General features: G+C 34.0%; 1 protein-coding gene across 8 annotated transcripts in view; it reads left to right on the plus strand.

The window, feature by feature from the left end:
- The window catches only part of MYO9A (myosin IXA), a 291,269-nt gene that overhangs the window by 190,115 nt on the left and 74,668 nt on the right, over positions 1 to 26,486 (plus strand). For 6 of the 8 annotated variants that reach the window (XM_055319695.1, XM_055319702.1, XM_055319694.1 and 3 more), the window contains 9 exons: positions 458 to 2,059; positions 5,385 to 5,484; positions 5,985 to 6,200; positions 14,231 to 14,343; positions 18,164 to 18,306; positions 20,236 to 20,459; positions 20,955 to 21,071; positions 22,844 to 23,032; positions 24,433 to 24,480. In XM_055319695.1, the coding sequence (XP_055175670.1) occupies positions 458 to 2,059; positions 5,385 to 5,484; positions 5,985 to 6,200; positions 14,231 to 14,343; positions 18,164 to 18,306; positions 20,236 to 20,459; positions 20,955 to 21,071; positions 22,844 to 23,032; positions 24,433 to 24,480 (2,752 nt within the window). The remainder of the gene's footprint in view (positions 1 to 457; positions 2,060 to 5,384; positions 5,485 to 5,984; positions 6,201 to 14,230; positions 14,344 to 18,163; positions 18,307 to 20,235; positions 20,460 to 20,954; positions 21,072 to 22,843; positions 23,033 to 24,432; positions 24,481 to 26,486) is intronic. The other 2 variants (XM_055319697.1, XM_055319701.1) reach the window with 2 other exon arrangements.

The raw sequence follows: 26,486 nt of genomic DNA on the forward strand, positions 1-26,486 counted from the left end.
CTTCTCCAGTAGGCTGTGATACTCTTAGCAGTTTTAACCCACATTATATGGTCTATAATAGAAGCTAAATAGATGTTTACTTAATTAAATTTGATTGAAGATTGTCTGTGGTTTTAACTGCTAAGAATTAACTTTTACATTCAGTTGAGTCTTTAAAAATTGTCAGTATTCAGTTGTGTTTACCTTTAGAAACTTAAGGTTTATCTTAAAATAAAGATTTTTTAAATGAGAACTTCTGAGTTAATTTATGTTTTGACTAGAATGCCCTATTAGAAATAATGCATTTGATAAAATATCGTCTCACTCATAGAAATAGAATTATGAAATATTTGTCCATGTTAGCTTACAAAGAAAATTCTGGAACTTTCCATTTATTTCTTAAATTCTCAGTAAAATGTATTCTCTCCAGTAGTAACTAAAAGCTGTCGCTAACCCATTTTTTCCTGTTTTTATATAGATTTAAAGTTTTGAAAGAACAAAGACTGAAAGAAACAAAACTAGAACTTGGATTGGCAAATATTGAGCCATATGGAGCTCTGGAAATTCAGGGATCAGACCCTTCAAAATGGGAGGATTGTACCTTTGACAACAGAGTAAAAGCTATAGAGGAATGTAAATCTGTGATAGAAAGTAATCGAATTAGCCAAGAAAGTTCAACGGACTGCTTGAAAGAGTCCCCAAACAAGCGACAGGAAAGAGCCAGAAGTCAAAGTGGTGTGGACTTACAGGAAGAAGTGATTGTAAGAGAGAGACCTAAGTCCTTGGAGGATCTCCACCAGAAAAAAGTAGGTCGGGCCAAAAGAGAGAGTCGGAGAATGAGAGAACTAGAGCAAGCTATATTTAGTTTAGAATTGTTGAAAGTTCGTTCTCTTGGTGGTGTGTCTCCTTCAGAGGAACGTAGATGGTCTGCAGAACTCACTGAAGGCCTTCAGTCTCTACAGGGTACACCTGACAGTGAAAGCTCTCAAGGAAGCTTGGAACTTCTGAGTTGTGAGGAAAGCCAAAAGAGCAAACTAGAGTCCATAATTTTAGATGAAGGAGACTTGCAGTTTCTATCACCTAAAATACCTAGCAGTCCAAAATTTGATTCACAGGACAATGCCCTCAGTGCCTCAAGTGAGACTAACTATACATTGATTGAAAAGGGGACACCCTCTGACTCAGTGCATTTGAAGAATGGGACTATGAAGGAAAAACTGGTTTGTAGTTCTGAATCTATTACCTGTAAGCCACAGCTGAGAGACCCTTTTATTTCAAATAGTTTGCCTACATTTTTTTATATTCCCCAACAAGACCCACTGAAAACAAGTTCCCAACCAGATACAAGTATCCAGAGAAACAAGCTATTAGAAGGTAAAGAAACCCTTTCATCTCTTACTTTGGATATCAACAGAGAAGCCAGAAAGTACCACTTCTCAGGAGAAAATCAAGTTGTTACATCTTTGAATACAGATTCTTCTAATACTGTGCTGAAGAAGTTAGAAAAGCTAAACATTGAAAAGGAAGAAAGGCAAAAGCAGTTGCAGCAACAGAATGAAAAAGAGATGATGGAACAGATTCGTAAGCAAACAGATATTTTAGAGAAGGAGCGTAAAGCCTTCAAGACCATTGAAAAGCCAAGAACTGAGGAGTCCCTCCTGGCACCATCTTTCCATCCATCAAAGCAAAGAGTAGAGAGGTCATCCTCTCTCCTCATTCTGAATACCCCAAATAAGGAAGAACCCAGTGTTCTAGGGCCTCCATCAGTAACTGTAAAAGATGCAGCTCTTCTTTCAAAAGATAGTCCTTCTGCTCACCTATCCCAGAAAGACCGACCTGTCACCTTGTTCTTTGAAAGGAAAGGAGGCCCATACCAATCTGCTACTAACAAGGAATTTTCCAAGACAGACAGAATGTGCACCCAACTGAATGTAGCCTGTAAACTTTCTAAAAATCGTATTTCAAAAAGAGAACACCATAGACCAACTCAGTCTTATGGCCACAAATCTGATGACCCTTCCAGAGATGGAACTACTAGTGTTATTTTCTTCACGCCAAAGGACAATATGAATATTTCCCTGTAAGTGAAGTAAACATTTGATGTATAAATAGGAAACTTTGGAGGATTTTATTAAGGTGCCTTAATCTACCTCAACTGTGTGTATGGGTGCTACTGAAATTAGCCATTTTCTCTGTGTAAAAAAAAATTCCCTAATTGTTGACTCTACCTGCTACCTGAAATTGGATATAATTATACCATAGGAATCTTTGACTAAGCACAGATAGAGTTTTTGGGTTCCTCCTCATTAGGTGAGAAAGCATTTGTGAAGGGCAGTACAGCACCTGTAAACATAGTAGGATTCAGCAAACGCTGGTAGCCCTATATCTCTCAGGTGTGGCAAGTCCAAGCTTGATAGTGTCAGGCTTTAAACCTAAAGTTAATGTACTTTGTCTCAGCGATTAGCCTATTTATGGTCTTCAGTAAGTATACTTTTTTTGTGTGGTAAGAAAAACAAACAAACACAAAAAGAATATAATTTACCATCCTAACCAATCTTAATTGTATAGGACAGTGAACTTTCTCATCTTGCAAAAGAAACTCTTATTACCCATCAAACAGCTCCTCCCCTTTCCCTTACTCCAAGCTCCTGACAACCACCATTCTACTTTCTAAGAGTTTGACTACTTAAGTAGATGCCTCATATAAGTGAAAGTTCTTTATGCTTTTAAGTTTTCTTAACTAGTGGTCACCATGAGAAAAGCACTTTTTAGGTAGAACATAACAACAAACATGATAAAATTTAAGAAATTTATATTAAGTCTTTGTATACTGTGGATTTTTTCAGTTCTTGTGGGAGAATGTCAGTGTTTAAGTAAAAGGAGGTTTTTATATCTTAGGACTAAAAAAAATTAAATTTCACATTTACTGTGAAAAATAACCTTTTCTCTCATCATAGCATGATCTTTTAAAATTTTTTTTTGATTTTTTAAGATTTTATTCATTCATGAAAGACACAAAGAGAGACAGAGACATAGCCAGAGGGAGAAGCAGGCTCTCTGTGGGGAGCCCAGTGTAGGACTCCATCCCAGGACCCTGGGATCATGACCTGAGCCAAAGGCAGATACTCAACCACTGGGCCACCCAAGCACCCCATAGCTTGAGCTTTTAATCTTTCAGTCTTTAAAATTATGTACAGATTTTGTAGAAACACTTTGTAAATATAAGCAAGGGATTATTGATATTTTTCCATCAGGGATTTTTGTGTGCTATTATGAAATGCTGCTGGACTAAAGGACAGCTTGAGGTCCTGTACTTGCCCATTAACCTTGAGATTGCCCCAAAGTTCAAAGACTTTATGTAGTATATATAAGCTCATCAGAGTGTTAAAAACATTATTTCCTGTCATTCTGATTAAGTTTAGTGATGTGTGTATGTGTTGTATGTGTGTGTGTAACTGTTGGATCCATGGATGTGTTCTGTAGAAAGTTTACTTGTAGATTTCAAAAACATTAATCATTCTTATGAATTCTTGTAAACTCCTTTTATCATTCTCCAAGATAAACAATCTTAAGGCTACTTGATCTAGTTTACTTTTTACCTCATTATGACCTGCTTTTCTTTAAAATAATTATGTATTACGTTTTTTTTATGTGAAAGCTTAATTAGCATTCATACTTCAGATCTTCTCTTGTTGCATTTTATAGAATCATAAGTGTTGTTTCTCAATTTATTTTGTTCAGTTCCCATATGTTATAGATTGGATCACTGGGGCCTGTAAAGGTGAAATGACTTGTTCAAGGTCACACACTGAGAGATAGCTGGGACTAGAACTTGAGTTTCATGATTAGGAATCACTATTGAGTTTCATGATTAGGAAGTAACTTTAGTGTTCTTTCTATGCCATAGATAAATGCATAGTGGTCTTCATCTGGTTAATGAAGGAAGACAAAAAAGAAATCATGGGAAAATCTAAAGAAAATGCTATGAATTTAAAAGTTGGCTAGGGTTGTCAGGTGCTGTCAAAGATCCTGTTAATTGTTTCCCTCTTTTGTGAACAAATCAAAGGCCAATAGGCTTAACTGTGGCAAGAGAGATTTTAATAAAAAGGAATCTTTTAGGATAGCCTAGGATTGCTGGGGTTGATCATACATTGGTCAAAAAGGGAGATCTCTGAGAAGCCTTTAGCTAGCAAAGATTGCCATCTATTGAGGTTTGTTTAAGGACTTATTGCATAGGGCAAAGGACAAGAAAAACCTCTTAAAGCCTCTAGGTCTTCATTTGTAAAAATTAAGATTGAAGATTGGAAGATTTTGAAAGATAGAACAATTAGTCTGCCAACTTGTATTATAAGTTAGTGTCTAAACCCCGTGCTAAGCTCAAATGTAAGGTATGATTCTTGTGAACTATAGTTCTGCGAAGGACAGATTAGCAACATGTTGTTGATAAATTTTAAGACTCATGGTACTGGGTTAATATAGGTAATTAGGGCCATGAAAGTTCTGGACTCTTTTCAGATTTTCATCAGATATCCATTTCAACACAGAATTTAATGATAAAGTAGTCACATTGTGTGGTTATTCAAGCAAAATTAAATTTTCACAAGGTAACTCTATACCATCTGTATAGCATACCTCCTTTAATTTGATAACAATTTGTTATCCTGCTAGTGTTGATTTTGTTCTGTATAACAAAGTTTTAAAACTTAGGTAATAGATGAAAGCTGCAGAGAGATTTCAGAAAGAAACTGGGGGATCCCTGGGTGGCTCAGTGGTTTAGCGCCTGCCTTTGGCCCAGGGTGTGATCCTGGAGTCCCGGGATCAAGTCCCACATTGGGCTCCCTGCATGGAGCCTGCTTCTCCCTCTGCCTGTGTCTCTGCCTCTCTCTCTCTCTCTCTCTCATGAATAAATAAATAAAATCTTTAAAAAAAATTTGCTAATCAATAGGAGCCATCTTAGTATAAAACAAAGTAATGGAATCTATATCACTTGGTAGCTACTTATCAGGTATTTTATCATGATTAGAATAAAAGGTCCCTTCTAAGACTAATTCTAAAGATTTGGGGATATGTGACATTTTCCCTTATCATCAAATACATTAGTTTTCTTGAGTTAATTCTGCTGCTATTATTCTTAAATGTATGTCAGAGTGGAACATACCAAGTGATTATCAGGGACAGGCCTCTAGTAATGCAGTCACATATGTCAGTTCTTGATACTATTAATTAGGTAAGCAGAAAAAAATGGTATATTGTTTTGGGAATTGAATAAGATCTGCAAGTATTTATGTAATTTGCTAGAATTCTTTGACGTGGTTTGTTAGGCTGTATTTCATGCTGTATTTTAAGACTTCCACCGTGGGATGTCTGCTAGGAATTGAATTGTAATCCTTTTGTTTTACCCTAAGTGCTAACAAGGAAGCCTTAAACAGTGGAAATCCTCAACTCTGTAAACAAGATGAACTAACTTGGAAACCTGTGAAGTTAACTGGGCTGGGCCAAGGAGAGGTAAGTATTAAATTTTATCTATCTTTTATGTAAAATAGATTCACCTATTTTGGAAATTATTATTCTTATAGGTAGAGCATCTCATTTATGCATTTACTCCCAAGTGTTTATACAAAAGAAGCCATGATTTAAGTTTGTCATACTTAGGGAGAGAATGTTGACTAAAATTTCAGATTATGTCTACAAAAAAGATATTGCATAAAAAAAGAAGGCAATTTATGCAAGTGGCTTTGGTGTCATATAATGGCGGTGAAAGATGATTTCCTTGGCTATGGAGAACAGTGTAGACTTAGCTTCCATTTTTGTCCTTTGTCTGGAGTAATATATATGGATTGCTTTTGGTTATCTCTGTCACTTCTAGTAGAAAGGACACTACTAGCGGGGTGGAGGGATGTTTCAAGAAATTCATGAGCTCTCTGTCTTTCATTGGCATCATCTCCAAAAAAAAACCAAACCAAAACCAAAAATTGTTGTGTTATTTGTTTTATCATTTGGTCAAGCAGGTTGCCAGACCGGCCCATAAAAAGAAAGCTCGAATGGCGCGGACGCGCTCCGATTTCTTGACTAGAGGTACTTTTGCCGATGGGGAGGGGGATACAGAGGAAGATGATTACGATGACATTATTGAGCCCCTTCTCTCCCTTGACCAAGCTTCTCACTCTGAGCTAGGGCCTGCACCCAGCCTGGGTCAGGCCTCTCACAGTGACTCCGAAATGGTAATTTTACAGCAATATAAGAAAAATAGGCCACAAGCAAATCTGATGGGAATAGCGAATAGCCTTTGCTAATCTAAAGCTAACCTTCACAGCTTCTTCCTCGTAAAATGGTTTGTACATGGGAAACCTCAGTGAACACAGCAACAAAGCCAGACCTTCATTTGATAGGACTCAGATAAAAGACACTTCAACAGTGTGTGTCAAATCATAAGTTAGGAAAATAAGATTATTTAATTTAGCACTAATGTAGAGATTTTCTGTTCTGTCTTAAGAGGTCTGGAGCAGAAGTCCTCATGTTTTTTTTCTGTGAAGGGCCAGATAGTAAGTATTTTAGATGTTGTGTCCTTCCCCTACAGAGAAAGGAAGGATGTTGTTTTCTCTTGGAACTATTTAACTCTGCTTCTGCTGTGGAGTGAAAACAGCTTTGGGCAATAAGTAAACGATGGGGCAGGGCTTTGTTCCAGTAAAACTATTTACAGAAGTGGGCAGTGGGTTGTATTTGATGTTCTGGGCATAGTTTGCTGATTGACATTTGGTCTAGTGAATAGGGTATATGTTAAATAATCCAGTTGATTTTAACTGAAATAATGGTACTCTGTGTCTTTATTTTATTTTATTTTATTTTATGTTATTTATTTTATTTTTGGCCTTTAAACTTGCTTCCCCTCCCCCATTTTTTAATAATAGAAAATAAACATGAATTTTTAAAAAAATTAATGAGCAATGCCAAACATGTTTTCCTGGACCAACCTAGCCAGGTAGAAGGCTGTATGTAATGTAAATTTGTATAATCACAAATTATAACATATTTGAATGTTATGTTTGAATAAAGCTGTGCTTAGTCAAAATATTTGACTAAGAATAGAACTTTATCATCATATTTCAGCCAAAATTAGGAATATATAGTTTGACGAGTATGAATGTATTTATGGATATAAAATTTTTGATTTTGGAATTGCCCTGGAAAATACACAATATAAGGGGTCTGTATGTGTAATATGTACTAAAAACATTATTATTGATTAAGTGGAGTGATAACATGCATTTTATTTCCATGCATATCCTTAAGTTGGATTTCTAATATTAAATATTTTATCTTTGAACTGTTTGAAACAGTTTGTGCCAAAGAATTATATTTTTTGCTAACTTCTAGAATATCCTCGTTGTCTTTATCTTCTGTTACAAATGCCCAGTTTTAATTTTTTTTTTAAGATTTTATTTGACACAGAGAGAGTACACAAGCAAGGGGAGCAGCAGGCAGAGGAAGAGGAAGAAGTAGGTTCCCCACTGAGACAGGAACTCAATAATATTCCTTAATAGTCTAAGAAAGAAAAAATAAAAACAGAAAACTGTATGGCCAATTCTCTTAATTAGATAAATGAGTCATTACCCTTAATTAGATAAATGAGCTAAACTGTAGGATTGTAAAAGTTGGAAATAATCTTATGTTTATACATTAGTATATGTAATTAGAGCCAAAGCCCTCTCTTCAGTGTAGGGTAAAATAACTCCATTTTGGAGGTACCGTTTTTGAGTTCTAAATAATGAAACATACTCTATCGCGTGATTAGTAGCTAAAGATGAAATTATGTTATGGAGCAACTAATTTTAATGAAAAATATTGCTTAATTTTTTTAGTGTAAATAGGGAGCATACTTAAATTATTTTCTAAAGTATACATAGATTTTTCATTTGTGGAAAAAGTTAGCATTTGTAATTGCTGTTTTGTTCCTGAGAGTTTTCTTTGTTACAAACCTTATTAGTCTTTTTGGTGGTAGAATTCTTCCTCGCTGAAAACTCTTACTGAGATGAACCAGAAGTTGGGCTTTCTGCTTGGAGCATTCAGCCCCTGTATGGGTCCTAGCGGGTAGCCTCTGCCTGTGATTCTGTTCACCTGCTTGACGGTCACTGCATGCCAGTAGTTGTAGAGCACTCTGCCTCCCCGCACAGTGTATATAGTCCCCTCTCTAGCTTTCTCGCTGTCTTTCTGTTTCATCACTAGCTATCTTAGGAACAGGTGGTGGTGTTTGTTTCTCGTGGACACTTGCATGAAGAAGCTTTGCTTTCTAGAATATGCTGATTGATACTTATGGGGGATGGGGGTGGGAAGGGTAGGACAGTTTAAAATGTTTCTATGTGTTTATCTTGAAAATATGCTATGTTCTAATGTTATCTGATAATGTGAATATGTAGACTAATTGTAAATGGGATCTACTGAATTCTAAAAAATTCACATATCTCCAGGATTTTAAATAGGCTTGATTTTCTAGGCACATGAATTTTTAAAAACTGGATTTTTTTTTCCTGGACAAAATGATCCTATCACTCTGACATTTGCTAAAGAGAATCATTAATCTTGGAAGAAGCCATCTGACCTTTCTATTTGTGAAATAACTGATCTAATGAGATAAAGACAATTATAAATGAATCACTAGAAGAGGATTTGATGAGCATTTACCCCCTGAATTCATCAGTCATTAATTAGTTGTTACCTGGTAGGAAGAGTAGAGACAAGAGTAGGAGTTTCCCTCCTTATGGCTTCTGTTTTGTTTTGTTTTGTTTTTTAACTTTCTGCCTTTAATTCTGCCATTTGAGTAACTTCATCTCCAGACACTCCTTTCACTAAGTTCTTCTATCCACTCGGTTGCCTTTTACCCAGGAAGAATGACACGTTCTGTCATGTAATATTTTTAAGGTGGTTTTCATATAGTTTTTTGGTCTCTCAGTATTCTAGATGATGTTAGTCACATCATTTCTTTTCCTTATTAGTAGGATTGGTAGAGGTAACATTGCAGTTTCCTCTGTCATCCCTAGACAGAAAGCAGTCATCTCTATGGGCATGGCTCCCAAGTAGCTCCCCCAAATTTGTCTTATCTCTGGTAAGATAAAGTCCTCATTTTAACCCCTAAATTTCTGTCATTTCTTATATTCCTATTACTCTTTGTTATTATCTGAAATGTTCCCCAGTCCTTACCTGTGTTGAATTTTCCTTTTCTGCACTGCTCACTCCATAAAAAACAGCTAGGAAAACTTGTTGATTGAGCAAGGCTAAGTTGCTTAGCTTATTTTACAATGAAGGAAAATCTACCTTGACTAGGTCTTAATAATTTCTCATAAAGGGGAATCCAGGATGAGGATGTTTATAGAATTTTAGAACCTGAGCCGATAATTTTGAGATGTTTCTTGCAAATTGAAAATCTGGTTGATATTGAACCAGATTGGCAGTCCCAGTGCAGCAGCTATACTATTGAATGGACTTAGTTTTTATATGTGTATTTTATTCTCCCCAAAAAGTTAGGGATGGTTCATAGCATCACAACTCTTTACTCTTTAAAGATTTAGTAGAATTTCCCTGTGAAACCATCTGGGATTCGTACTTTTTTGTGGCATAATTCCTTGATAACTATATTTCTTCTAGAGAAATTAGCCTTGTAATCTTTCTATCTAATGTAGTCAATTTTGGTAAATAATTTTTTCATATGAAATTATTAATTTCGTCTAACTTTTCAGATTTATTTGTATAGAAATCTGGAAATTAGTCTCATGATGTTTAAAAATTCTGTTTCAGTGGTTATTTCTCTTTTATCATTTCATATTTTGTAGACTTATGTTTTTCCTTTTTTTCTTTAAGTTAGCTAGTCATTTGTCTTTGTTGTTAAACTCTTTTCCAAAATAACAGGATTTTGATTTCTTCATTATGCCTAATTTCCCTCCACCTCCATTCTCCACTGATTTCTGCCTTTACCTTTATTATTTATTTCCTTTTCTTAAATTTACTGTCTTATTTTTTTACCTTTTAAGTGGGGAATTTAATTCATTTATTTTTATTGATACAGGTTATTAAAGCTATGAGTTTTCTTCTGTTTACTACTCTAGATGTATCTTATTATACTGTGTATTAAGTTTTTAATTATTTTTTTAGAACATCTGTAATTTCAGTTTATTTTTTACCTAAAATTTGTTTAATAAAAATCTTTGTTTTCAGAGGAAGAACATTTTTATATTTCTAGTTTTACTGTGCTGTGATTAGAGTATCTGTAATGCTTCTGTTGGATCAAATTTACTGTTTTCATTTTCTTTGTTAGTTAATACGTGGTCAGTTTTTATTAATGTACCATGTGCATTTTTTAAGTAGGTATATTCTGTATTCTGAAAATTTCAGTATGTAACCATAATCTCTTCCTTATTGATTATGTTGTTGGTCTTCTGTATCCTTACTATTTTTTGTACATTTGATCTGCATTATACAGAGAATGCTGTGTTAAAGTTCCCTCTTATTTATTCTGAGTTGTGGCCTTTGGAATGAAAAGTATCCTTTGTTACATTCGGTGCTTTTGGTTTAATTGTACTTAAACCATTATATCACAGCCTCTGTTTTCTTAATTATATTTCCATTTGCCTGGAATACTTTTTCTCATCCTTTTCTTTTTAGCCTTTCTGGATCCTTTAGTTTTAGATGTGTGTTTTGTATGCAATGTAGTTGATTCCTATTTTATAAGTCAAATTTTTTTTGCTTTATAGATGGGTTAAATCTATTCCTGTTTACTGATATAGCTGATAGATGCAATCTCATTTATCTTTTTCATAGTTTTATGTTATTATTGTGCTATGTTAAGTTTGCTGTGTTTATATTACTTTTTTTCCCTCTTTTTTACTTTTTAAAATTTCTTTGATATAGGGGAGTTTCTTTTCCTGTTGATTTGTATATGACTTTTAAAAATCCTTAATTTAGTATATATTAATTTAAGTAATTACTCTCAAGTTAGTTATTTATAACAATATTTTTTAAATTCTCACCTATTTTGACACAACTATTGGTGAATTATTCTTGTCTCTACTCTTCCCCTACCTTTTGTTTTTTAGGCTTTTATTTCTATTTGTCAGAATATTTAATTTTACATATTCTTCACTGTAGTCCCCAGCTTTGCTTTTTATCTTATCTTACATCTATTAAATATATTAAATGATCACATCAAATATTTTGCTGAGTTTTCCATATTTATCTCTTGATTGGATATAGCTCTGCTTCTAATACATTAATCAGGAAGGCTCATACATATGGAATTCCCTAATTTCTTTCTGTAGTCTTGATATTTGAAGGGACATCTTAGCTGTGTTTAAAATTGTTGATTTATACTTTAATTCATACTTGATTCATACCTGAGTTTTTTGAAAATGCTATTTTGTGTCACTGTATTTTTTATCTTCAGTAAGTCTGTTACCAGTCTAATTCTCTTGTCCTTATAAAAGAGTTATCTGATCCTTTTACTTGGAGACCTTCAGAATTTTTTTCTTTATATCTGATATGTCTTTAAGTTCATCATCACAGATGAATTATCTAATATACCTACAGGACTCGTGTGTGTGTGTGTGTGTGTGTGTGTGTTTATATAAATTCTAGTTTTGCTTTATTTCTGAAACACTTTAATGGATTATAGTTTTAAATATTGGGTCCCACTGTTTTGTTTTTCTTGTTCAGGGACTCCAATTATAAATAAGTTTTTTCTTTTTTTTCCTGTCTTCAATCTCAACCACCTTCTCTCTGACTTTTTTTACTCCTTTCTTTGTACCACTTTCTGTTCTTTATTATCTTCCTGCATTTGTTCAGCCCTTTTAAATCCGCCCTTGTATTTTTTTTTCTCCCTTTGGGCATCTTCTAAGTTATTCTTCACCATCTTGTTTTTTCTTTCCTGAGTTCATTCAACTCCCTTCATTGCTTCCTCGTTTTTATTGGGGTGGAATATCTATTTTTTTTTCCTGTTCTGTTTTGCTTTGCTAGATTCTAAATTTTCCCCTTCTGCTGCTTTTTCTCTTCACTACTCAATCTCCAAAAGCAGTCATTCATTCCTTTTTTACCTTCATATTCCTTAGAAGCAGTGCCTTTAAAAATATGTCACCTTGAATCCCATGCAATTTTAAGTCCTTTCCCTTTAGTCAATGCTTTGATCTCCTAGTGCTCAATGTTTGTGTCAGTTTTGAGTCACTAGAGATGGATGGACTTTTTTTCCTCCTTGTCAGTCATATGGTTACTTCTTTGCATGCCTTGTTATTTGTGAATTTTGTCTTGTTAGGTGCTGGATACTTTTTTTTTTAAGATTTCATTTATTTATTCATGAGACACACACACACACACACACACAGAGAGAGGCAGAGACACAGGCAGAGGGAGAAGCAGGCTCCATGGAGGGAGTCCGACGTGGGACTCGATCCCAGGACTCCAGGATCATGCCCTGGCCCAAAGGCAGGCACTAAACCGCTGAGCCACCCAGGGATTCCCCGGTGCTGGATACTTTTGTATTTGATTAATATTCTTGAGACTGTTATATCCCAGTAATATATCAGTGCTTGGTTCTGGAAGCAATTTATTCCTAAGCAATTAGGTCTTCCTTTTAAGATTTGTTAGTATCCTCATATTGAATACTGGAAATCTAAGAGAATTGATTTCAGGTGCTCTCACCACCAAAAAAAAAAAAAAAAAAAGAAGAAGAAGAAGAAGAAACAAACAATGGGAAGATATGATATGTTTAGTCTGACTGCAGTAATCATTTTACTACTTATATGTAAATCAAATCATGTTGTACACTTTATATACAATTTTTATTAAATAAAACTAAGGCTTGTTAGGCCCAAACAGAGCAGTAGTTCACCTGAGGCTTATTCTGGACTATTACTTGTTCTTGACTATTGAGGCAAGGTCCTGCCGTGTACTTCACCCAGTGTCCTGGGAATCATAAAGTTATGTATTCTGACTCTTGGGCACAGGCAGTATTACTGGCTTTTTTAAATGCTCAGCACTATTACTATTAATCCTTTCAGATGGTCCTTTGCTTGGTCTTGGGTCGTTGTCTGACATAGAAGTGTGAATGAGTACTCAACTAAATACCCTCTGAAGATCTCTAGAGTTCTTTATTTTATTTTATTTTATTTATTTATTTATTTATTTATTTATTTATTTATTTATTTATTTATTTATTTATTTTTTAGAGTTCTTTATTTGTACATCTTTTTCTTCTTCAGTACTGTCTCTTTTGGTCTCTAGTCCCTTGGACTTTCAGCTTCGTGTATTCAATTCAGAGAATCTGCTAGGGTTCCCCTAGATTCCCCCTTTCTGTGTCACAGCCTGGAAACCGTCTCACAGCACTAAGCTGGGACAGATGAAGGACTCCCTTCCTTTGTTTCCCATCTCTCAAGGATAACTGCTGGTTCTTAACTATTTTGTCTGGGATTTTGGTTTTGTTTTGATTGCTTCAGGTAAGAAGATAAAACAGGTCCTTGTTTTAGCAGACTAAAAGGCTAAAGAAAAATACCAATTGTAATTGGTATTTTAATTGTAGAAAAATGAAATATTAGGGAAGTATTTGAATAAGTAACAAGAAATTTTATCTTCTGAATGGGATTTTCTTTAAAAGGGTACATAGTAAACAAATGGCACAAGAATTGCAGGTTGAAATTCAGGTCCCAGTTTGATAAAGCCATGTAAGATGTTTATAGTTTAGACCATTGGTGGTGATAATGATCTTTAATTGTTTGGTGCTTTGTTTTTGTTTTTGTGGGTTTTTTTTTTTCTTTTTTCCTGTGTTCTAGCTTTCTTAAATCCTTGGTTGGTTATAATAAGAATCTACAATAGAAGTTAGGCCATAAAAATAATTATTGCAGGGACAAATAAAGGGAGGCATGATAGACTATATTTAGTATTCTAGATTTATCAGATCCTGGATCTTTTGTCTGTATCTGTAGTTGGCTTTGACTTTTTTCTTACCTTTCCACTTGATTTTAAGTTATCTGAAAACATGAGCTGGTAGGTCCTGTTCAGCATTTCATTGACCCAAGTTCTCTTATTTCAGATTATTCTAGGAACTTAATAGAATTTTTAGTAGGTTCTTTTATTTCAATGAATGGCTGAACAATATGAATGTGTTTTTATATATTTTTAATGGATGTAATTCTCAATTCTGTAACTTGAGTTTTAATTACAGTGCTATGATATAGTTACTTGGTTTTAAAGTCTTTTGTGTATGTAATTGTTACAGACATCACAGCGATTTTCTTCAGTTGATGAAGAAGCAAAACTACATAAGACTATGTCTCAAGGAGAGATTACAAAATTGGCAGTGAGGCAGAAGGATTCAGATTCGGATATAAGGTATAAAGTATATACAGAGTTAATAGGGGTAATATAATTTTATTTACTAATTGACTATAGTTTATACTCAGCCTCTTTTTAAAAGCATAATTGAGAGAGCAGCTAGTTTTGAAATTTATCTCGTTTTCAACAAAATTAAGTACCTACTATGTGACAGGCATATGATAATTCAGATTTACATGATGAGCTTTATCTTTTATATGTTTAGCAGTGTGATTTGGGTAAAGTCTTTAAATCATTATACCACCTGTGGTTTTTGTTGTTGAGAGAAAGATTAAATCACATGAGACTGAAAATATTTTCCAGCTTTGGATTTGGATTCTGTTCTGAGTTAAGTGTTTTTATAAATGGAACTGGAAAAGACTTTCATGAAATAATTCTGTTCCTTTCAGAAGAGTATATGGAATTATTATTTGTCAAGTAAATATCTTTCTCTCTTACTATGTTACATCAGGCAATTAAACCCTCACTGAAAACTTGAAGATTATGTTGAAATCTTTTTGGTTCTTAATCCTGTTAAAGACCATTTCTTCAATGTCTGTAGAGGTATAATCCATGATAATGCAAATCCAGACCAGATTATGCTATAGATCAACTTTTGGGAAAAAGATATACCATAGTAGAACAACATATGGCTGGGCATAGCAGATTAAATATATAAATTTAATTTCTACTTCCTCCTCCAAAATTGCTAAAATGACAAAACCTATGCAGGACAAACAACAACAAACAATAAAACAACTGGAGACAACTATAATAATAAAGCTGTGGAATCCAAAAAGTAAATAGACAAATTTTAAATGTCTTAATAAATAGAAGGAAGCTGAATCCTAAACCAACTGGATAAACCTGCGAAAGAAGCATTTGGTTGAATTATCTTCCCCAATCCTAGCAGAACCTGGAGATTTATTCTCTGGAGAGGATAAAATAGAAGATCTCTGTACTTGGAGGTTCTCAGATACATTTGAAGACTTGGGTAAATACTTGAAATAAGGAGATTTAATGAATGTTTACATACTGAATGTTAAGATTCCCCTAGCTTTTTCTTCCACTCAGTTCCCACATTTCACATATCCCCTAAGCAGACAATTCAAAAAGTCTTTGGGACCTTTGTACAACCCTCAAGGAAAGATCTAGATAGAGATATTGGTATCAGGGGCTTTCCCTACTAAATGGACTAGCCAGATAATCATACAAGGAAAACCAGTTTGGAAGCTCCACCAATACACACTAGAACTTCCAGACAGTATCTTGTTTTTTTACTTTTTACCACCACACTTGAAGAAACACCTTATATCACAGAAACGAAAACTAATTGATATAATACAGCTTGGAAGAAATAAACTATGCAAGGGAAAGAAAACTTCAAGACAGACACATGAAATTAATCAACAGACCTTCTGTATAAATAAGTATAACTGCATACATGGACCAAACAGAGTGCATGAAAGAGAAACATTCATCATAAAAAGAACTTTTGAAAATTAAAAATGTTATAGCATAAAGAAATGACTAGAATAGTTGGAAAGAAAGTTGAGGATGTATCTTAGAAGGTTGAGCAGAGAGACAGATGAAAGAGACAAGAAAAGAGGAAAACTGATTTAGGTGTAGTATAGAAATTTTAATAGTATTTGTTCTTTCAGTCCACAAGCATGGAATGTCTTTCCGTTTCTTTGTATCATCTTCAGTTTCTTTCATAAGTTTTGTTGTAGTTTTAGAATACAGGTCTTTCACCTCTTTGATTAGATTTATTCATAAGTATCTTACTGCTTTGATGCAGTTGTAAATGAGATTGACTCCTTAATTTCTCTTTCTGCTGCATCATTACAGGTGTATAGAAATGGCTGTAGGTTGGTATCCTTTGATACTGAATTTGTTTGTTCTATCCTTTGACTTTACTGAATTTGTTTGTTCTATCTCTTTAACAAGTGGTGCTGGGATAACCGGACAGCAACATGAAAAGAATGAAACTATCACTTTCTTACACCAGACACAAAAAAAATTCAAAATGGATTAAAAATCTAAATGTGACACCTGAAATCATAAAAATTCTAGAGGAGAACACAGGAAGTAACCTCTTTCACATTGGCCGTAGGAGATTCTTTCTAGATATGTCTCCTGAGCAAGGGAAACAAAGCAAATGTAAACTGTTGGGAACATATCAAAATAAGAAGCTTCTCCATAGTGAAGGAAACATGAACAAAATTAAAAGGCAATCTATGGAATGAGAGAAGATATTTGCAAGTGACATATCTGGTGAAGAGACAGACTCTTAATTATAGAGAAGAAACTTCATTATAGAGAACAAACAAACTCAATTTAAGAAAGAAAAGAGGAGAAAAAGAAAGACAAACTAAACTATTAATTACAGAGAACAAACAAACATGGGATGGATAGAGGACAGGTGAAATAGGTGATGGGAATAAAGGACTGCATTTGTGATGAGCAACAGGTGTTGTATGGAAATGTTGAATCACTATATTGTACACCCGAACCTAATATTACACTGTATGTTAATTGGAATTTAAATTAAACTTTCAGCTTCATCACCCTTTTGAGCTTGAATTTGCTCATGTATAAAAAGTAAGGATAATAAGAGCTATTTATTATAGTAGGTGTGAAAATTAGGCGTATCATAAAGGCATAGTGCCTGGGTCCTGGTAGATGCTCCTGTTTTTTTTATTGACTGAGTGAATATACAAAGGAAAAAAACAAATGCAGAAATAAGCTCCTAGTATAGGGTTAGGATACATGATATATGGGCAGTAGATGTGAGCTATCATTATCTTAAGGTGTGAAGGGAGTATATAAACACTAAGAATGAGGCTGTATAGCAGAGTAGTTAGACATTTTCAGCTTTGTCACTGGTTGTATAATTTTGGGAGAGTTACCTCATGTTTAAGTCTCTAGGTTTTCACTTATAAAATGATTACAGTAGTTTGAAAGTAAACTTGTTTTTATAAATAAAGATAAGCCAGTGTAAGCACTTGTGCCTGGAGCAAAATAACAACTCAAGTAAATGGTGGCTTTTGTTAATAATACTGATAACTTCTGAATATAAAAGAGTCACATTAAAACCTTTATTTTATATAATGGTAAGTGGAAAGGTTTAAAATTGTATCTTCACCATAATTACAGTGATGTAAAAATGGGCAATCATATGGGTAAAGAATGGAAGGAAATTAGCACACTCCTCCCCCCCCAAAAAAGTGAACTAATCTATTTAGAGTGATGGGTTATCAATGATGTTTTAAAAAGTATTTCCTTTGTTGTTTGTTTATATTCTAAGCCCAAGCTAGAAACTTCCTTATGAGAAGATAGCAGTTTAGGAATCAGAAAAGCTGAGGTGGAATTTTAGTTTCACCACTTTTTAGCCATGTCATTTTAGGGAATTATTTCCCATCTCTAGGACCTATTATATCTTGTATTCAAGATGAGAAAACCATCTCCCTTCCAGATTGAATTTTAAATGTGAAATTGAAGATTAAGTATGATTAAACTTAAGTGTGAAGGTTAGGGATCCCTGGGTGGCGCAGCGGTTTGGCGCCTGCCTTTGGCCCAGGGCGCGATCCTAGAGACCCGGGATCGAATCCCACGTTGGGCTCCCGGTGCATGGAGCCTGCTTCTCCCTCTGCCTATGTCTCTGCCTCTCTCTCTCTCTCTCTGTGTGACTATCATAAATAAAAAAAATTTAAAAAAAGAAGTTTAAAAAAAAAAGTGTGAAGGTTAGATGAAGCAATACATGTGAAAGGTCTTTAAATAGTTTATATTGTCACTGCTACATACTAATTTTCATTTTTACCTTTATTTTTAAAAATAGACCTCAGAGAGCTAAGATGAGATTCTGGGCCAAAGGGAAACAAGGGGAGAAGAAGACTACCCGAGTGAAAGCTGCCACCCAGTCAGAGGTTTCGGCATTCTTTGCTGGCTCAGATATGATTCCAGCTCATCAGTTTCCAGATGGTAAAAAGGGACAGAGGGTGGAGATTATCTTTCTAGTTTATTCAGTCTTTCTGAGAGTTCATTATTCCTCTAGTATTTGTAACGGCAATCCTGTTGGCCAGATAGTCTAATGAAATAGGACCAGAATTGTTAAATCTTTCCTTAAGTAAAAGATAATTATAAAATTACATTGTACAGAAGTTCCAAGGAGGTATGGTACAAAATGGTGAAGCAACAACAACTTTAAGAATGATGGTGAATCTTCAGTTAGCGTTGGTTTTCTAAAGTGTAAAAGTTTAGCTGTCATTCATTCACTTAACAAATATGTATTATTAGTAAAAATTAAGATAATAGCAGCTAATATTTGAGTGCTTTCCATGTGCAAGGCACTGTGTTAAGCATGTTGTATGTATTAACTCAATTGATCCTCACAATTTTGGGGGGTTGGTATTATTATTCCCAGTTTATAGATGAGAAAGCTGACCACAGAGAAGTTATTTCCTTATGCACATGTAATAGTTGATAGAGTTGATATTTGAATTTACGTAGCCTAGCTCCAGAGGCCACATTCTTAACCACTGTGCTGTGTATTAAGTACCTACTATATATTAAGGATCTGCTATACTATATTATCTATACTGACTTTATAATTGTAGCTCTTTAGTTGAAACATATATTATTAGCAGACTTCATTGCTTCGTAAGGATATATGTATATATGTGTATATTTATTAAGATTGTAGCTTTTAATTTATCTTTGGGTAGTAATTTATTAAGGTATCACTTGTTTTTGGTACTGAAATAGTATTACAATTTCTTTAGTAATTATTATTTTTTTATTTTAGGAAAGATAATGACTTTGCTAAATGAAATGATTAGATACTTATATCTTCTAATTGATAACTAATTTGCACATACGTGTATTCTGTATGTTTATCATTTTTATTCTGCTGCCATATCTGAGATTAGAGTTGTCTTCCTTTCTGCCTGAGGTGGCATTTAGCATGTAGGAGGCTACTTTTCTCCTTCATTATCAGAATTAGCTTTTAAAAGGAATGAGAACATTCCTCATGAAGTGAGAAGGGCCCAGCAGGTTTATCAGGCCCCAGGTAGGGCTTTGGCAAACCCAATGTAGTTCTGGATTATGATAAACCTATATGGAATCCATTTCCCCGGTATAATCAGAGAAGATTCGTTGTGCTTTCCAATATTATATACAAAGTTAATGCATTCCAGGAATTCTCTGAGAAGTTCAGACAGTTATTTGGGAGATGTATAAGAAAATCCTAATACTAAAGAGACCAAGGAGAAGTGATCTGGTCGACTTATGTGGCTTCCTAGGCAGGTTGCCAGGATAACAACAGATAATATCACTGAAGCATATATGGCTTTGACCATAGCAATGAAATAATAATAATAATCAAACTTCACTGGTTTGCTGAATTTGTATATAGCTGAATATTCTTTCAAACAATATAGTAAAGCTGTGACTGGTTTAATAGTCAGTGCTAGGGGTGGTTATATGTACTCTTCTTTTTTTCCTTTGGGACTGAGGTGTTTGGGATCCATGCTTCAGTTCTACAAGACACCCCCATCCAGGTATTCAGTATCAGACTGTAACCCCTTGGGAGACTTGATGGCATTTTCCATTGAAAAGTGGTAATTTAAAAATACATTTTCTTGATGGGCACTGAGGAGGGCACTTGATGGGATGAGTACTGGGTGTTATACTATACGTTGCCAAATTGAATTTAGATTTTTAAAAATGTAAAGAAAATTTTTTTTCTGTACAAATGCACAGTCTGTATTTGTCTAACTGCCTGACTACAAACATTGTTACTTTGTTTTTCATTGATGACTTACTAAAGGAAGTTAAACCTAAAAGGAAGAATGTGGAGATTTCAGTATTTTCACTAAAATTGTTTTTTGGGTACTTTATCTTAAATTATAGAATTAGTTCAGTATCACCCGACACCTCCTTTGAGCCCAGAATTGCCTGGTAGTTGCCGGAAGGAGTTCAAAGAGAACAAAGAACCTTCTCCAAAGGCAAAGCGGAAGCGAAGTGTGAAGATCAGCAATGTGGCTTTGGAATCTGTGCACTGGCAAAATGACTCTGTCCAGATCATAGCAAGTGTCAGTGATTTAAAAAGTATGGATGAATTTCTTCTGAAAAAGGTACACTGAGTGCTGAGTTAGGTCCATAAGTGGCTTTGACTGTGGGATACTTGTTTTTATCAGAATATGGCCCCTGTAGATCAAGTTTACATATGCTTCTTAAGTTAGGTGTTCTGTTCTTTATGAAAAAGTTGTAACTAAAAGGATATACGTTACTCAGACTGGGTGGACAGGAGTTAGGGTTTTGCGGACTTAATATTTTACCATAATTGTCACATTATATTCCATGTGTTAAGGAGAGGCTTGTCATTGTATACTTGGAATTTTTTTTTTCTGGTAACAGAACAGTAGAATAATACAGTGTTAGAAGGACCTTAGAAATCATCTGGTAGTAATAAAACTTTGCCTCTCTAGTCATACATTTACCTGGGTCCAGTGATAGCAGGGGCTTGCAGGACCATCAGAACCATCATGGTTGAAGAACCAATCAATATTGCTGTTAGTATTCTTTTTAATTAGTTGATTGTGTACAAAAACTCTTTCTGTGGCCTTCAGATGAATGACCTAGATAATGAAGACAGCAAGAAAGACACATTAGTGGATGTTGTATTTAAAAAAGCCCTGAAAGAATTTCGGCAGAATATCTTCAGCTTTTATTCATCTGCCTTGGCGGTAAGTTGGACTGTGTTAGGATATTCAGTAGTTAACTTATGAAAAATTTGACAATGCTATGGAAGATAACATAATACGGAGACTGTGTTCAATGAGAGTTCTCAAATTCCTTGTTTTTGTTTTAGGAATAGGTAGCGAAAAGCATACTGACTGGTCTTAGATTAATACCTTCCTTCAATTTCCTTGAGTAGTTCCCCCCACCCCCACCACCTTAAGATGTTGAATTTTATAAGATGATGAATTCACATATTATAGAAGTGATTCTATGACTCTCTACTATTTTGACTTCTCAAAATCCTTTTAGGCCTAGGCTTTAGCTTCTAATATTCATATGTGTGGAATTACACATTTTCCCCCCAGTGGTATTAAAGCAGTTTATGTTCACTAATTTATATAATTTATCAGTTTAGTTCACTTCAGATTTACCTCATAATTTTATATGACAGGGGTCATGTTTTAGAAAGTTTCTTTTAATACTACAGTATATAATAATTTATGCTTTGATTTCTAGAATCTATGAATTTTCATATTCTATAAAATAATAACTTCTATTTAATCATTTTTATATTCAATCTGTAATTCATTATGAAAAGAGAAATCAGGAGAACTTTCTTGTGTACCTTCTACTTTTTTTTTTCTCAGAAGACTTTTTGCTTTTTTAAAAACATGAACCATACAGTCTGAGAGAATAGGAGTTTCAAGACCATAGCAAGAGTAGTAATCAGGCTATAGCAAATCACTAGGTCTGCATTGAGACAATGTTGGCCATATTTTTCTAATCCTGCTCAACTGCTTGCTTATTATGCTCATCTGTGTTTCTCTGCTTCATACCTATATTTCCTAGATTAGGGACTCAGGGTTGTTGGGTGCACCAATATATTTAAATTACATAGGAAGAGCCAAAATTATTATTATTATTTTTTAAAGATTTTATTTATTTATTCATGAGAGACACAGAAAGAGAGAGAAAGAGAGAGAGAGAGAGAGGCAGAGACACAGGCAGAGGGAGAAGCAGACTCCATGTGGGGAGCTGGACATGGGACTAGATCCCAGGTCTCCAGGATCACGCCCTGGGCCGAAGGCGGTGATAAACCGCTGAGCCACCTGGGCTGCCCAGAAGAGCCAAAATTATGAAGTGGAGCTTAATAGTGGTTTTCTAACCCTCGATCAAAAATGTTCAATTTATTTTGAGGAAGTGAAGGAGAAACAAATTCTAAATATATGTAACACTTTTTGATGTTTTAAAGCCTTATTTTTCCAGGCCTTATTTAAATAAGTTAAAAGTAATCTCATATAGATTCGTTTGCAAATAATACAGTGTTATTCAGGACATGCAGCTCTTCTTTGGAAAAATAAAATAAAGGTTACCTAATATATCATTAGGCAAGGATTCAAGTATTCATTCTTTCAATTTTAGTGTGGAACTATCTAAACAAGGTTCATTTCTGAGACAATAGTAATTAAGAGGGATCAAATAATCTTTATAGCTAAATATAGTTTAAAAGCCAGACTTACAGAAAAGTTCCCAGGACTTTCTAAAATTGTTACATTGTTTAAACTGTTAGGTGTTTTACCAAAATTTAATAGGTTTTATTCTGCAGACATTCCACAGTAGAGGGGCATTTACAAATACCACATGACATCATGGGCATGCCCTTTAGGAAGGACCCTAATCTTTATTCTAAACACTACCCGATACAAGTTGAATATCTTCTGTGTTTAGATAATTTTTTAAAATAAAACCTAACATTTCATCTCTTATTGCTTATTAGATAGATGATGGGAAAAGCATAAGGTATAAAGACCTCTACGCACTGTTTGAACAGATTCTGGAAAAGACCATGAGGCTTGAGCAGCGTGATTGGAGTGAATCTCCAGTCAGAGTTTGGGTCAACACTTTTAAAGTGTTTTTAGATGAATATATGAATGAATTCAAGACTTTGGATTGTATACCCACAAAGGTAAATATGTTATGTTTGATTTCTAAAAGGATTCAGTTAAGAATTCTTAAGAGTCTGAGACAGTGTTTGATATTTGAGAAAAACGTTACACGGAATAGGTCCACTTAGCACTACTTTAGATTCAGCAAACTTAATTCTGTCTTATAAGTTTATCAGATCATATTATCTAAACTTTCTGCAATTAATATATTCTTTGCTGAGTTAAATATGATTTTGTGTTCTCAACATTATATCCTCCACTTTGATAGAGGTCACTGCATGAATTTCCTTTTCTTTTTTTTCCCAAAAAAGATGTAATTCATTGTATCATTTGATGGCCTTTTTATAAGTAACCACAAATTGTATTTCTTCTTGAATTAGGTTTAGGAAAATGTGTTTCTGGAGATCTATATAACCATAATAACATTAATTTATTAAGTGGCAGGAATTGTACAGTGTTGCATATTTTATTTAATTCTTACTTCAATCCTTTTAAATAATAACTATATATTTAAATATATAACTTCAATCCTTTAAATAATAACTATATATATTCATAATAATAACATATATATAATAATATATATTCATAATAATAATATATATTTCATAATAATAACTATTATGAAATCATATTACAGAAGAGATAGCAGGTTTAGTGAAAGTTTTGTATTATGTTTTTCCTTTCAGTACTTCAGCTGAAATAATTAGGTATCTAATTATTAGGTATCAGGAATACTATTAATCTTTTTTATTAATTGGGTCCTATTTTATTTTCAGTTATTTTAACTTACTTTTGGAAGTAGTCAGATATAAATTAATCCTTGAAAGTTCTTCTGTTCTAGGTCTAGGTTAAGGACTTCGTGTTATACAGGAGAAGATTTTTATTTTTATTTATTTATTTTTTTTCAGAAGAAGATTTTTAGTAGGCATATAGTGCCTTTGTTTATAATCTTAAAGGTTAGGTTTATATTGTTCTATACTGTGGTTATTAGGAAATGTCATGTATAAAAGAGCCTTTTGTGTCTCATGTGATGATACCTTTTTATATTTAGCTCTGGGATGGAGAATTTTTTAGAGCCAAAATATGGAAAGTGTAATCTTAAAAGTTAGTAATCATTCAGTTAATGACTAAAATAATCATTTAAATTAGGTTGGAGTGGCTCCTGGACAGAAATGATGTTTAAAACGATAAAAATCCTCCCTAAATTGTCCTTTTTATTCTATTGCTTTTATGGGCACTGTGTTTTACTGAATTTAAAAATTGTCTTATATTTGTTTGCTAGCACTATACATTTTCTTTTGAATAATAAAGAGCTGCTTACATTATTACCTATTGAGCAAAAATCTCAACATTTGCAAGGAAGTAAGAAAATATGCTCATCTTTGTTATAACAGTTTTTGGATTTCTCTCCCATCAGGTACCAAAAACAGAAAGAAAGAAAAGAAGGAAAAAAGAAACTGATTTAGTAAGTTATAATCTATTTCTTATGTTGGTGAGGAGTAATTTTTAGCAGTCTGAGGTATATTCTACAGTATTCTGTGGATATTCTTAAGGAATATTTATCAAATGCTTAAGGGATTATCATGTATGTCTTCATAAAAATTTACAATGGCAGACATATCTCAGATTCTGTGACTTATCTGATGGCTTTCTAAAATAGCAGAAATGTGACAATATTTACCCATGATCTCTTTTGAGACATAGGTTTTTTTTTAACCTTCTCTTCTTTCTAAAAAAAAAAAAATGAGGAATGAGGACTATTTAGGATTTTACAAATATAACTACTTCTAATTCAAAAGACATTCCCAAGACATTCCAGCATATTTTACCATTGTTTATATGTTCTTATCTATTGTATTACGTATCCCTGTGGTTTACTTTACGATAATGTCTGTAATTGCAAGCATGAATTAAGCCCAACAGGAGCTCATAATCTACCAGTGAAGGCAGGTATTTAAAAAATCATTAAAAAAAATAATAAAAAATTTAATAAAAAATCATTAGTAGAAAATAGTACCAAGTCTGTTGAATTATGGAAAGGGAAATGAAGGAAAGCTTTACAAAATAAGAGATTTGCTCATTCTTGATAAAATAGTAGTAGTTTAGACAGTATCTAGCCAAGGGGAGAGAGTATAGTAGTCCCCCTTCTCCACTGTTTCATTTACCTGTAGTCTTATTTACCTGCAGTCAATCCTGAAGCAAATGTTCCTCTTTCTACAATCAGCCCTTTCTGCTTCACTTTGCACCTTTGTGTTATACAGATGGCTTCTTTCCTTAAACCTCATGAATCAACCTCTGTTAAGTGTGAGACTTTCCTTCTGCAGCTTTCTCATCTTTCTCCCTTCATAGAATTGAAGAGACTTAAGGCCATGTTCTGGATTAGGTTTTGGCTTAAGGGAATGTTAAGGGATCTTCTCTCCAGACCACTGAAACTTCTTCCGTAACAACAATAAAGCTGTTTTCCTTTCTTGTCATTCATGTGTTCACTGGAATAGCGCTTTTAGTTTCCTTCAAGAGCTTTTCCTTTGCATTCACAACTTAGCTAAGTGTTTGGCACAGGAGCTTAGCATTCAGCCTGTCTCAGCTTTTGACATGCCTTTCTCACTAAGCTTAATTATCATTTCTGGCTTTTGATTTAAAGTGAGAAACATGTTAAAAAATAATAAAGTGAGAGGTGTGTGAATCTTCCTTTCACTTGAACACTTAGGGCTATTAATTAGACTAATTTTAATATTATTGTGCCTCAAGGAATAGAGAGGCCTGAGGAATGGGAGAGAAACAGGAGAATGACTGGGCAGTGGAGCAGGCGGGACATACCGGTTTATTGATTAACTTTCCTCCCTTAGATGGGTGAGTTTGTGGTGCCCCAAAATATTTACAATAGTAACATCAGCCTAACATATAATAATGATAAAAACCTTGAAATATTGTGAGAGTTACTTAAGTGTGATGCAGAGACACAAACTGAGCAAATGTTGTTGAAAAAATGGTACTGACTTGCTCAATTTAGAGTTGCCACACATCTTTAATCTGTGAAGTGCAGTAAAGCACAGAGCAACAAAAGGACATATACCTACCTGTATCTAAACAAAAGGACACATGCCTGTATCTTAGCCTGGCTTACTTTTGTTCTCTGAAGGAGGATTTTCCAATTAAGTAACCTTAGCTTAGTCTCTGAGTTTCAATGTACTCGTGTATAAGATAGGAATAATATACCACTCACCACTGAGGATTTTTGTGAAGGTTAAATGAAATTATATACTAAGGAAAGGGTAGAGAAGTAGAGGGCCTGTTATTAACAGGTAGTGTTTAGGCACTTGATATACTTTGTCTTGCAAGAATCAATCGTCTTTTTCATGTCTATACAGAAGAGAATAATACCTCAATATAAAAATGAGCAAAGCTTATGACATTCAAAAAAAGTACAATAAGGACAACTCATTTATTCAACAGCTGTTTTATTTCAGGGAC

Source organism: Nyctereutes procyonoides, unplaced genomic scaffold (genome assembly GCF_905146905.1).
Source record: "Nyctereutes procyonoides isolate TBG_1078 unplaced genomic scaffold, NYPRO_anot_genome, whole genome shotgun sequence".
Taxonomy (NCBI): domain Eukaryota; kingdom Metazoa; phylum Chordata; class Mammalia; order Carnivora; family Canidae; genus Nyctereutes; species Nyctereutes procyonoides.